Below are 13,756 nucleotides of genomic sequence, written 5' to 3'. Positions count from 1 at the left end.
TCTATGGATCCTTTCGATGTCTATATTGCCCTCTTGTTGTAGGACTTCAGGGCAATTTTGCTGAATAATTTCTTTTAGTACGGAGTCCAGGTTTCTATTAATTTCTGGTTTTTCTGGGAGACCAATTATTCTCAAATTGTCTCTTCTAGACCGGTTTTCTTGGTCTGTCACTCTCTCATTGAGATATTTCATGTTTCCTTCTATTTTTTCAGTCTTTTGACTTTGTTTTATTTGTTCTTGTTGTCTTGAGAGATCATTACCTTCCAATTGCTCAATTCTAGCCTTTAGGGATTGATTTTCGGCTATAATCTTTCGGTTTTCGGCCATAATCTTCTGGTTTTCGGCCATGATCTTCTGGTTTTTGGCCATAATCTTCTGGTTGTCAGCCATAATCTTCTGGTATTCCTTTTCAATCTGGTCATTTCTGGTGTTCAATTGCAAGATTTTACCTTTTAAACAGTTATTTTCTTGCCAGATCTCTTCCATTTTCCTCAAAATCTCAGTTTTGAACTCTTCCATAGCTTGTGAGGAGTTTTCCTTATTTGAGGAGGGTCCGGATGCTTGTTTGTTCTCCTCCTCTCTTTGCTCAGTTGTCTGGATTTTCTCTGTGTAAAAGTTGTCGAGTGTTAAAGGCTTCTTTTTCTTGTTGTTATTCTTTCTCTTCTGAGTTTCCTGAGTCTGGGTAGCCATCATTAGCCCAGCAGCTTCTCAGGTTTATCCTCTCGCTCAGTGTCTGTCCGCGGTCTATTGGCTCCTGAGGTCTGAGTTCTGGTTTTTTCCAAGGTCAAGCCCCCTGGTGGACCCCCTTACTTGATCCTCTGCAGGAGGTTCCTTTACAAGTCTCAGGGCGCTGCTTCCACAGTCGTATACCCGTCTGCACTGGTTCCCCATTCAGGGTTTCAGAGCTTTAGTTCCTGGCTGTGTCTGCCTCCACCCACGCCTCCGCCCGTGCCTGTGCTCTACTCAGCCTGCGCTCTGTGCCCAGCGTCCACTCTCTGCTCCGGCGCTCAGATTTCGCTTGCGTTCTTTGGCTTACTGGGGTCTTAAATCTTGCTGCTCTCAGGAACAGGCCCCGGAGCTGCCAATGACTCGATGGGTGCCCCAAACTTGCTCTATTTCTTTTTAGCTGGCTTCAGAGCTCTAGATCTTGTGTGTGGAGGGGGTGGGGGTGGGGCGGTTGCTCAGCCCCCGATTTAGTGAGAGCCCTTTATAGCCTGGAAATGTCTCGATTCCACGTACCTTCCACGCTGTGCCCTGTTGTGGGGTTCCTCCGTTCGTCTGGACTTTTTTTTATGTCCCCTTGAGGAGTTTTGTGTGTTTCGGTCAGGAGAGGTTAAGAGCTGCTTCTTACTCTGCCGCCATCTTAACCCGGAACCCCAGTTAATTTTATTTTCAAACTAAGATGAACCTTTTCTCCCTTTTACTTCCCAACCCTTCTTGAGAAAGCAAGAACAAAATCTTTGATACATACATGCATAGTCAAGCAAGACAAATTTTCACATTGGCTATGTATTAAAAAAAGTTTCATTATGCACTCTTGATTCTATCACTTCATTTTCAGGGGTAGACAATATATTCATCTTGAGTCCTCAAGAACTGCCAGTTATCACGTTAATCAGAGTCGCCAGTATTTCATATATATGTATATGTGTGTGTAGTTTTGCTTTGATCAGCCATAATATGCCCTCTCACACACACCCCCAACCTGAACCTACCACCACCAGCAATAAGAAAAATAAAGCCCATTACAAGTACATATAGTAGATTAAAATGAAGTTCTGTCTCAGCCATATCCTTTTAAAAATTTGTCTCATTCCTTCACCTATTAGGAAATGAATAATATATTTCATTATTGGTCATCTGGGGACCTGGTTCATCATTGTTTGATAGCAGTTCAGCATAATAGTATTCCATCACACTTAAACACCCTAACATATTCATCCACTCCCCAGTTAACAAGCACCCCTTCGTTTTCCCATTCATTCATACTCCAAAAAAAAACTTTAAATATTTTTGTGCATCCTTAGGTTTTGTTTTACTTAAAACTGATCACTCCTTTAATCTGCCCTCCCTATAATTTCTTTTCTCCTCCTTTCCTCTTTCCATTCTATTTCTCTGTTGAGGGAAATATATTTCTTTACATATGGATTCTTTCTTCTTTTGACAAGTTCAGATGAAAATGATGTTCTAGTATCAGCCACTCTTTTCCATCTCTTCCTCCTTGTTTGTACAACTAGACATTTATATAAATTTGTGTATTCTTATAATGTGAAATAATTTTTCTTGACCTTCCTTTCCCTTCCTACCCTCCAACATATTCTTCCTTCTCTCTCTTTCAATTCTTAATATCATCAGGACATATCAGAATCACTCACAAGCCTTGTCTAATTAGACTCCCTCTATGAAATATGATGATGAATTGAGATCAGAGGGGATATATTTGAATATAAGTAGCTTATCTTTATTTAGTCCTTTATCATGCATTCATATTTATAGTCTTACTTTTTTTTTTCACTGTTGTATTTGAATCTTACATTTTCTGCTCAACTGATCTTTTCATTAGGAACTCTAAAAAATCTTCTATCTCATTAAAAATCCATTTCTCCCTGGTAAGATGATATTCAGATCTACTTGGTAAATTATTCTTCTATATCAACCCATATCCTTTGCCTTTCTGGAATGCTATATTCCAAGATCTTCACTCCTTTATAGTGGTAGCTGGAAAATCACATGTGATCCTGACTGTGATCCTCAGCATTTGAATTCCTTCTTTTTGGCTGCTTGTAGTCTACTTACTTTGACCCAAAAGCTCTAAATTTTAGCCATAATGTCTTGGAGTTTTCATTCTTTCTAGTTTTACTTTGTCTTCTGGTTCGAAAAAATCTAGGCAATTTTCTATTTAAATTTATTGAAATATGATATCTAGACTCTTGTTGGTCATTGGTATTCAGCACATTCAATGACTCTTAATTTTTGTTAAAAAAAAAAAAAAACACCTTAGCGTCTGTCTTAGAATCAATACTGTGTATTGGTTCCAAGGCAGAAGAGTGTTATGGGCTAGGCAATGAAGATAAAATGATTTGCCTAGGGTCACAGAACTAGTAATGTCTATGATCAAATTTGAAACTCAGGACCACCCATCTCTAGCTGTCCTTTGACTCAACTTTTTTTCTTCTTAATGTTTTTCTAGTCAATTGTGTTTGCTCTGAGATATCTTAAGTTTCTCCTATTTTTTTTTCAGCCTATTGACTTTGTTTTAATATTTCTTGTTGCCTTATGGAATCATTGGCTTTTATTTGACCCATTCAAAATTTCAGGGAATTTGTTGTTTGATTGAGGTTTTGTATCTCTTATGCCCAGCTATTAATTCCATTTTCAATTCTTTTTTCCATGGGTCTCACTTATTTTCCCAATTTTCTTCCTCAAGTACTCTCATTCCATTTATAAAAACATTTTTCTCTTTTGTTAAGCTCTTACTTCATCTTTTCTAGGAATTCTAATTGAGTTTGTACCAAAACTGTGTTATTTATCTACTGTGTTATTTATCTTCAATATATCTACAAGGCATGACTTGTAGATATTTTTGGAATTATTCTAATCTGGTTTTGTATCTTGAGCATCTCCAACACTATAATAGTTCATTATGGTGGTGGTGGTGGTGTTTTTTTAATTTGTCTGTTTGCCCTTTCATCCATTTACTTCCCTACTTCAGACTTGATGTTAATGTCCCTGAACTCTGCCACATTTTTAGAGGGAAGATCTAAGTTGGTCCTTTTGCTGTTTTCTAAGAGATTTTGAGAATTGGGTTATTCCAGGATCTCAGAATCAGGCTAGGGACCTGCAAGCTTTTGGTGCTCCCAATGAAGTCTGAAAGGGGCTGTTTATTTGCTGTCCTCCGTGGTCTGAGCTTTGCATGTTCCTCTTATAAATAATTCTTCATCTGACATAGTTTGACATTGAGATGAAATCCTGGTTAAAGTTTTGGGGAGATAAAAATTTTAAATAGTGTCCTATTTATGCATGTAGACGATGAAAATTGGAGATCTGTCTTTAAGTGGTAAATAAGTAAGGTAAGAGAAGAATATATATGCAAGATGAAGTTTGGAAGCAAGATTAAAGTAGAAATGAAAAGTTTCATTTCCCTTATGCTGGCCAGATGTTTTAACAACAATGTTGCAATAAATATGCTAAGCTAGAATCATGGAAGATTTGGGTTCAAATCCAAAATCATTATAAGCCTCAGTTTCTTTATGTAAAATTGGTGTGTTAATACTTATAATACCTCCATCAAAGTTGGTGTAAAGCTCAAATAGGTAACATATCATTTTAAATATAAATATCAATTGTCATAATTAATCTCTACATCCTTAAATATAACATTCAGCAGAATATACAGTATTCAACAATTATTAAACACTACATGTGAGTCAGTGTGCAACTATACAGAGTGTATTCCAAAGAGCCATCTTCAGTTATCATTTTTCAGACCAAGAAGGAGAAATATTATTTTTATCTGTATGCAAAAGTTATATGTTACAAGATGTGAACAAGAACAAGCTACATGGTTCCTTGTAGTCAGAAAGACCTGGATTCAGATCCTGCCTCTGACACTTACTTTGTGACCATGAACAAGTGATTTAGCCTCTCTGAATCTCAGATAAAGAGGCTGAACTAGAATTAATGGATTCTTAGATTGCTTCTAACTCTAAACCTATAATCCTTATATATGCCACTAATAAACTGTTGGAGTTGTTTTTCTAAATACAGCAGAGTATTAAGAGTTCTTTTTGTATTCAAATGTTATTTCTCAAATAAAATTAAAAGAAGGCATAGTTCAAAAAATACTTCATGCCCCTTGAAATTAACTGTGATATAAATTTTAAAAACAGACTCCTTGTTGCTAGTTAGATGTTTGGTTTAGAAAAAAAAACTTCTTTGACTTTACTTTGATTCTATATGTAGGACTTGGCACAGAGAACCATATGAGATTGGTACAAAATGTACAAAGTAAATTTGTTTAGTCTGTGGTTTTTATATTACTCTATTTCTGCACTCCATGTTCCTTAATGATTTATACTGTGTCTGTGTTAACTACACTATAGGTGTCCTACTTTAATAAAATATGACATTGAAAAATCCAGATTGACAAAAAAAATATGGAGATCCTTAAATCAATAATAAGTACAGCATGGACCTAGAAGTTCCCAGAAAAGTGAGACAAATGAGGGAGGCTTCATGGATTTTCATGTCATTCTTGCTAGCTCATAAAGAAGGATGATTTCCTGAGGACACAAAGCATTGGGTGTACACATTTAATGAAATTAAATAAGATTCCCAGTCCAAACAGTAATAGATTAAAATCATGATTTCAGCTAGATCTACTTGACCCCAAGTTTACTGGAACTAAAAAAAAAAGTTTATAAAGTAACCAGATCTTGGTCCATTAAGGAATTAATCTATTTTTTAAATTATTTTAAGAATATCATAGCTTGTTTCAAAAATGCAGATGCTTTGAGAAAGATGTAGCAAGTAATAGCCAAAAACAAAGATGACTAAAAAAGGAAATCCCTGGCTCCTTCAAACTGTTTACCTACAACTCTGCAAATCATGCACGTCCTAAGCTCAAAAAAAAGTGAATAACATATCACTTTAATATAAATTAATTTATATAGAACTTTAAGATTTGTAAAATACTTTATATATTAACTCATTTGATTACACTCATAATTGTCACAGATAAATAAGTCAGAGAAGACTTTCCTTTTCTTTTGGATGAGGTAAGGAAAGACTGGGCCTCCCTGTGTTGTCCAGTCTAGAAGCTCAGGGACCCCTCACAAGCCCAACTGGCTCACAGAGCAGCACAGAAACTCTGATGTGTTCAGTTTCCAACATGAATCAATTTTCCCCACCTTGGGCAGCCTGAGGACCCTGTCACTCCTGAGGTTCATTCCTATGCTGGCAGACTTAGTGTGCACACCTGATTGGCTTTAGGCTACTTCATCTCAGAACTCTGGACATGCACCAGCCTCTACCTCACCAGGGATTTACAGCTAGGTGCTACCATGTCTGGAAATGGAAAACTTTTCATAGGGCCTTCTTCCTTAATCTTTTGAGCACAGAACCCCTTATCCTGGACCATGGCCCGGGTCAAAATGATGTATCCCATTCTAACTGTGCAAATGATAAAGTGAAGGTCACCATTGTAAGGTTCCTTAACATGGTTGCATACCAACACACAGGAATGTGTAATGCTAAATATTGCAACGATCTATCCATTTATAATAATATTCCATGAGGGCTGTAATAAAAAAGTAGGCAATCTTGGTATGGGGGAGGAAAAAATGGGGATAGCTAAGTTAAAGGACGAATATAGGAAGGTAAGGGAAGATTAGGGAATATATAAGGGGCTGCTCAAACAGGCTAATCACAGAGGCTAGAGACAGAGGATAAGTACTGGTAGGCATAGGATGGGTCATTCAAGCAAGGAGGCTATCTCTGTGATACAAGAAGGAATTGAGTCAACCAGAAATATTATGAGTCTGGCCGAAAGGTTTTTGCTGTTAATTTCTAAGATCCCTTGAGGGAAGAGACCATAGGCTCCTCCCCTCCAGTGAAACTGAAATCTACAGGAACTCTCGACTAGCTACTTCCTGCACAAATGGATACCCAGGTTTGCCCTCAAGAAATAAAAGTAAAGTCATGCCTTCTCTCTTCAGCTTTTGCCCTGTGAATCAAGTACAATGATTCACCAGAGACTTTTGTAATAGATATCAAAGGGGATTTATTAATGTCAGGGATAAGCAGAGGGAAAGGGGGTTTTAGGGTTTTATAACTGCTGCTAGGGAGAAAGCTGGTGCTGGGGGAAGGAACCCAGGAGAGGGTCAGACTGAGAGAGGCTTGCTCTCTCAGTCAGGGAAGGTTTCACTGCCCTGAGGTAAAAATATTTTATCAGATCACTAGATAAGGAGATGGCTTGATTTAGTTTGTCCTTCCTGCCTACAGAAACTAAAACCACGATGTCTAACCACCAAACCACCCTTCCTCCCAGGGCCCAATGAGGAAATCCAGAGAAAATAGCAGGATGTAAATGGAGAGATCAGGGAGAGGTCTAGAAAGAACAGACCAGGTCCAAGATGCCCCAAAGGCAAAAGGCCCTTCAGTTGGAACTCCAGGACAATTTATAGCCTAGCTCTAAAGGTTTTCCAGTGAGCCCAGCCCCCAAGCTAGTTCAACATTCTAAACCTTTCTAACTGACAAACTGTTACAGTTGGTTTGCAAAAGCAAGGGCTTTTGCTGCCACCCTACATTACAGGGCTTATCAGATGAAAATGGGAGAATTCTATTTTGGAATAACAACAACATATTGAGTTCAATTCCATTAAACAGGTATTTATTAAGTTAACACTATTAAGTACATTTATTAAGTCAGGCACTGCACTATACAAAGGAAAAAATGAATTAGTTGTGTGACCCTGGGCAAGTCACTTGACCCCTATTGCCTACCCTTACCACTCTTCTGCCTTGGAGCCAATACACAGTATTGACTCTAAGATAGAAGGTAAGGGTTTAAAAAAAAAATGAATTGGTCTCTGTCCTCGAAGAACATTTACTTTACTGGTAATCAGAAATAAAGAAAAACATGTACTGTACACAAATAAATACAAAGTAATTTGGATAGGAGAATAACACTAACAAATGAGTATATTGTATATAATTAGAATGTAGTGATGGAAAATGAAAATTCTTTATTTAAACATCAAGATAGTGTAGGTAATAGAAACAGAAACTATTATCATCATTTATTCAACAAATTTTAAGCACCTATACATAAGATCTTAAACTTAGATGGCCTATTCATTCCTATGCCTGCTTATACCTTGAATGTCCTCTTCTTCACAGATCATTTTCCATAATTTCTTTTAGTTTAAGACATATTTCCTTTATGATGACTTGCCTTAATAAGCCCATCAAACATAGATTACTCTTGTTTTTTCACTGACCATTATATAACATAGTTTAAATTACTGTATTCTTAATTTGACGATTCTCTAGATTCTTCTTATATAAGAAAAAAGAGATATGATTCTATGCTCCCAAATATAATTAATGAAATCACAGAATTATGTTGCATAAACAAGATGATCTCTACTCTCTGCCCTCTTTGTGAGGCTACAGAACAAGAAGGGAATTGGCTAACCAGTGATGCTTCTGGGGGCTTGTAAATAGCTGGAGGAATTTCAGCAGTTTATCATTCCACTAATAAAAGACTCCAAGTTTGTGAATTGGGAATGCTAGAATTAGAGCCAGAGTCTTGATAAAGTATCACCGTTAAAGAAAAAAAAAAGATTTCCTTACTTTCTTCTCCATTCCAATTGACCATGTCATTGAAGAGAATAGACTAGTTGTAGGGAATGCATCTGACTGGGATCAGATAAAATGGACCACTTGGAGATAATGCATATATTTGGGTAGCAGAATGACACATTGAGGACAAACAGATGCAGATAATTACCCAAGGTTAGAGGCAATTTCAAGGAGTATGACTCCTTACACCAGAGGGAAAATCTAGGTAAGGACTTGATAAAAGATGTCCTAGTCATAAAACATCAAGAGTTAAGTTACCCTGGAACGACCTCCAGGAATTGATGCAGAGCCAGAAGAACATTGTACACCGAGACTAATACACTGTGGTAAAATAGAATGTAATGGACTTCCTTACTAAAAGCAATGCAATGATCCAGGAAAATTCTGAGGGACTTATGAGAAAGAATGCTATCCACATCCAGAGAAAGAACTGTGGGAGCAGAAACATAGAAGAAAAACAACTGCTTGATCATATGAATCGATGGAGATATGATTGGGGATGTGAATTCTAAGCAATCACCCTAATGCAAATATTAATAACATGGAAATAGGTCTTTATCAATGGCACATGTAAAACCCAGTGGAACTGCTCATTGGCTCTGGTGGGGGGGGGAGTGGAGAGGAAGGGAGGAAAAGAACATGAATCATGTAACCATGGAAAAATATTCTAAATTAATTAAATAAAATTTTCAAATAAAAAAATTAAATAAACAGATCATGATTGAGATGTTTGAAAAAAAAAGAGTTGTTACCCTTTGCCACATATATATTCTACACATGTGCTTCACCATCATTGTACTGTAAGTTTTAGCCTACTCTTTCCATAATATATTTATGGGAAAGGGCATCCCAGGCTTTTATTTTGGAGGAGAATATATTTTGTACCAAATATTTCTCTCTACTATTTCTTGCTAAAAGCTAATTAAATCTACTGACTATTGATAGGAAACACACTGTTGTGACTTATGAATGATATTCCTAGAAATCTGAGCCCTCTCAGCTAGCCCTACAACTCTGAACATAATACCAGAAATACTGCCTCTGTGAAGCCCTCTTCAGAGTTCTAATGCAAGTTGGAGTATTTGGCAGCTCAAGAAAATATGACTTTCACTAAGCTCCTGCTCCTTACCTTGGAAGCTGAAATTTTAGCTTAAGGTACCCATGTTCAAACTGATTTCATTTCAACAAAAAAAGTCTTATGCCTATATCCTACACATGAAATGGTCCTCCGATCCATGTAGATCTTTTTCTTCATTATTTTACAGAGTTTGCAAATGGACAAAAATATATAAATAAGATCATAATATCTCTAAAGCCCCAAACTATGACAAAATCCTGACTATTTTTTTACTGAGATGTAAACCTTCATCCTATTTAAATCCTGTGACTACCAGGCTAATCATTTACATCTCCCATCTGCATTCTCCAATGTGGAATTAAAATAAAGATATGTAATATAGAGCATCCATGATAGATCATGAATTTTATTTTAGGCAAAATCAAGTTATACATGTTCAGTTCTATTTTTGTTATCATGTCATTCTTTCCATATACAATGCTTTAGTCATTGTGTATGTTGCTCTGCTGATTCTGCTTATATCACTCTGCATCGGTTCATGTTAGTTTTCCTATGCTTCTTTGTAATCTTAATATTCATTATTTCTTATGGTAGAGTAATATTTCATCAGATTCAGGTGCCACAATTAGTTTAGTCCTTCCCCATTCATTGGGCATCTATCTACCTCATTTCCAGTTCTTTAGTACTATAGTATTTTCATATATGTAGCACTTTTCTTTCTTGTCTTTCATCTCCTAGTACTGGGATCTCTGAGTCATAGTATAATCAGTTTATCAAACTTTTTAGCATAATTTCACATAATTAAACCAAGTTATAGCCTTATCAACAGTTCCTTAGTATACTTGTCTTTCCAGAGCCTGTCCAATATTAACTGTTCTTATATCTAGCCATGCCAATTTTAAAAACGTTTGTTCATACCCAGACCCCTTCTCATCCTGGGGCTCTATCTTTCAACTCTGCCCCACAAAATTCTGGGATCACATTCTTCCATTCTGATCTTCTTCCTCCTCCTCCTCCCTCTCTGACTCCACTCCCTCATTCTCTTTTCCAACCTCCATTCCTCCACCAATTTTCTGCACCCTATCTGACTCATAGGCTCCTCCTCCTTCTCTTCCTTCTCCTCCTCCTTTTTCTCCTTTTCCTTATCATCATCATCATCATCATCTTTTCTACTCAGTCTCCACCCAGACTTCAGACTCAATAGTGGAAAATGATGTCTCCTCTAAGAGTATGTTTCTTCTGAGGGAAATTACCAGACATGATCATAGAGGAAACCTGATAACATTAAGAAATCATCATATCATATCTCCATCATATCTAACATTTTATCCATCATATATAACTATATAGATAAAAAACACTCCAAGCTTTGATACTAAACCCCTACTTGTAATCAGGAAGTTCAAGAGCATTTTTCAGAGATTTAATGCAAGCTGAGTTGATATAATTGGTCTCATGCATGCCTTACTCACTGAGGGAGAAAGACCATTTTTGGAGTCACTAATAATTTTCAAAATGAGAAAGTGAAACATTGACCATTACAGGACACACAATGGAACCTCAATAATCCTGAGGACAATGTGAGGCTACATGAGGCCGGGGAGGCACTATTGAAAGATAAGAAGGACAGAAAACTGGTAAAAATTTGAATATGTTAATCAGGAAGAAAATAAGCATCCAAATTAATTTTACAATCACATCTGCAATACAGGAATGAGATATGCAGGTCTTGACCTGATTAAAACTTACTGATGCGTTAAAAAAAAAAAAAAAAAAAACTTACTGATGCCTGCCTCATATAACACCATTTTGTAAACTATTTTTCCCCAAAAATAAAAGAATATATTTTAAAAAGCATTGTCCAGACTAGGCTAGTATGAAAATAGAACAGTTGAAGAGGATAGCCGTGTATGTTTTTGAAGGGTGTGAAAGAGGAGGAAAGGAAAAAGCTAAAAAAGAGAAATTGGGCAGAATTTTTTGGCTCCCATTTTAACAACTGCAATTGAAGAAATTGTGGTCCCTTTGAAGGAAGTTACAAAGACTAACAGACAAAGGTTCAATACAGTGTTATTTCTGTGGCATTGTAGAAGGAAAAATCAGGAATTTAGAAATAAAAAATGAAAAAATAATATAGGCTCCAACTGAGCTATAGTTTTCATGGGGCAAAACCTAACATTCCTCATAGGAACTGTAGTCAACATGGAGTACAACAGAGAAATAGTCAGAGGAATCATGATTTGTGATGGTGCAAGGGAAGAGAAGGGACCTGGGAGCCTGAGGATGAGGTCTACTCCTTTCCAGACCCTGATGTTTTGGTGCCAATTATTCCATTCTGCTCCCTTCATCCTAGTAAAGAGCTTCCTGTGACCCTTAAGGTTGGGAACACTTATTAAGATTGCTTCCTAGATAGTGGAGCTTCCAGATCCATCTTATTGAGCAAATATGATTCTGAATGCAGTTCTATTGGTTCTTTAAAGGTGTTAGGAATGTCAGTGAAGCCTCAGAGTGTTAGTAAGCTTTCTCTTCATGCTGTGAGCATGGACACTGTCAGTAGAGCATTCATTCCTCTTAATGCCTGTTACAAATCTGTTAGGAAGAAATCTTTTATGCAAACTAAGAGCCTCTATATAGTTGTCCAGTTGGTTCTTTGTCCCTACAATTGCCTCTAACTTTGTTCCCAGTCCTTCAGGAGATGATAGCCCTTTCCTTTGAAATGCCAGCAGGTATCCCTGAATCTTGTGGGTTTCATCCTCTTCTGATGTAGGCCTACTAAAGTCAGCTGTTCCTGTTGAGATTAAGGCCAAAAGTGGCCCCCCACCTTCCATTCCTCAGTATCCTTTAACCAAGGAAGCTGTTGAAAGGATTTCACTGAAAATTGATTCATTAATTGAGCAACGGATAATAATTTCATGCAAATCTGAATATAATTTGCCAATTGTCCCAATAAAAAAGCCTAAACCAGGTCCAGATGGGAAACCTGTTTGTCAGTTTGTACAAGATCTATGGGCAGTTAATTTACATGTTATACCTAGGTACAATGACTGGCATATAATGTTATGAGCAGTAAGGGGTTAAGATTGTATTTAGGATAACTCAGGTGAAGCCCAATAGTACAGCTTGATATGAGAATAAGATTTGTTCCCCACACCACCTGGGCTAAGCTTCCTTTAAGAGTGAGAGTTCTCTAGCTAACCACAAGGACTTAGATACTAGTTTCTGGCTGTCATTTGGCTAGAAGGTAATCAGGAAGTTGAATGTTGATTTCCTGAAACCTTTGGTTATATTTGTAAGGTTAGCACTAGCTTGAATAGGCTATGATCAGTTTAAGATGTTATCAGGATCTGACTACATAATTATAGATATTGTCATCAAAGTAAGTTGTTGACTTTTAAAGATCACTATAGGCTTATTAAATTAAACTGGGTTTATTTGATAAATTGACTGGGAGTAGGAGAGTGGGTGGTGGAAATCCTGAATAATCTTGCCTAAAGTATTATAAATCTAAATAAATATTTAAAATGAAGATGTTCCCTAAGGTGCAGAGTTCAAAGGGACCTTGAGGGTCTCCCTCTGACTGAAGCTGTTTGATGCTGAGCCCAGGGCTATGAAGTCCCTGGGTCAAATGCTATTGTAATTCTTGTTGTTTGCTGAATAATCTTGACTTGAAATAAAGCGTATTGGCTTTGCCAATAAAAGTGTTTGATATGGCTAGCAATAAGGGTTGATCCTGCCTACCTGCCTATACCAAAAATCCCACCTCCTGGGGCCCAGACTGTCACTTCCTACCTCCCTAATGGAAGGGAAAAAATGAGTCCCTGAGAGGTCTGTGGATTTCAATTTATACCCTGTTCCTGTCACCTTGGCACATGCCCAGGGCTGCTTTGCCAGATTCTGAGTTCCAAAGTGGCAAACTGCTTTTTTGTACCCACAGAAAATGGCTGCCCATTTCTGTACATCACAATAGCAAACATTTAAACCACATGTTCTTGATAAGTTAATGGATGGATGCATAGAATCCAAAAAGAAGTTCCCTTCTATTTTAAGTGCTCTAACTTCTACATTGTTTTTCTTTTCAACCTGTAGCTGTGACTGTCCCACTGGATGGAAAGGAGCATTTTGCACAGAGACTGTTTCTGTCTGTGACCCTGAACATGAGCCACAACACCAGTGTAGTCAAGGAGCTACTTGCATCCCACTACCTGAAGGATATGCCTGTCGCTGCCCTCTAGGAATGACAGGAGTTCACTGTGAACAAGGTATGGTACCAACTTCCTTCATTTTGCTAACTACACATTTAACTTACTTCATTTTTGC

At 37.3% G+C, this 13,756-nt stretch overlaps 1 protein-coding gene across 1 annotated transcript in view; it reads left to right on the top strand.

Annotated features, from left to right (window-relative positions):
- Positions 1-13,756, top strand: part of EYS (eyes shut homolog) — a 1,520,124-nt gene that overhangs the window by 1,461,465 nt on the left and 44,903 nt on the right. The window contains exon 22 of the mRNA XM_044675358.1: positions 13,526-13,698. Coding sequence (XP_044531293.1) covers positions 13,526-13,698 — 173 coding nt within the window. The remainder of the gene's footprint in view (positions 1-13,525; positions 13,699-13,756) is intronic.

Source organism: Gracilinanus agilis, chromosome 4 (genome assembly GCF_016433145.1).
Source record: "Gracilinanus agilis isolate LMUSP501 chromosome 4, AgileGrace, whole genome shotgun sequence".
Lineage (NCBI taxonomy): Eukaryota > Metazoa > Chordata > Mammalia > Didelphimorphia > Didelphidae > Gracilinanus > Gracilinanus agilis.
Note: the sequence above shows the minus strand (reverse complement) of the source record. Positions and strands in the feature narration are given on the sequence as shown.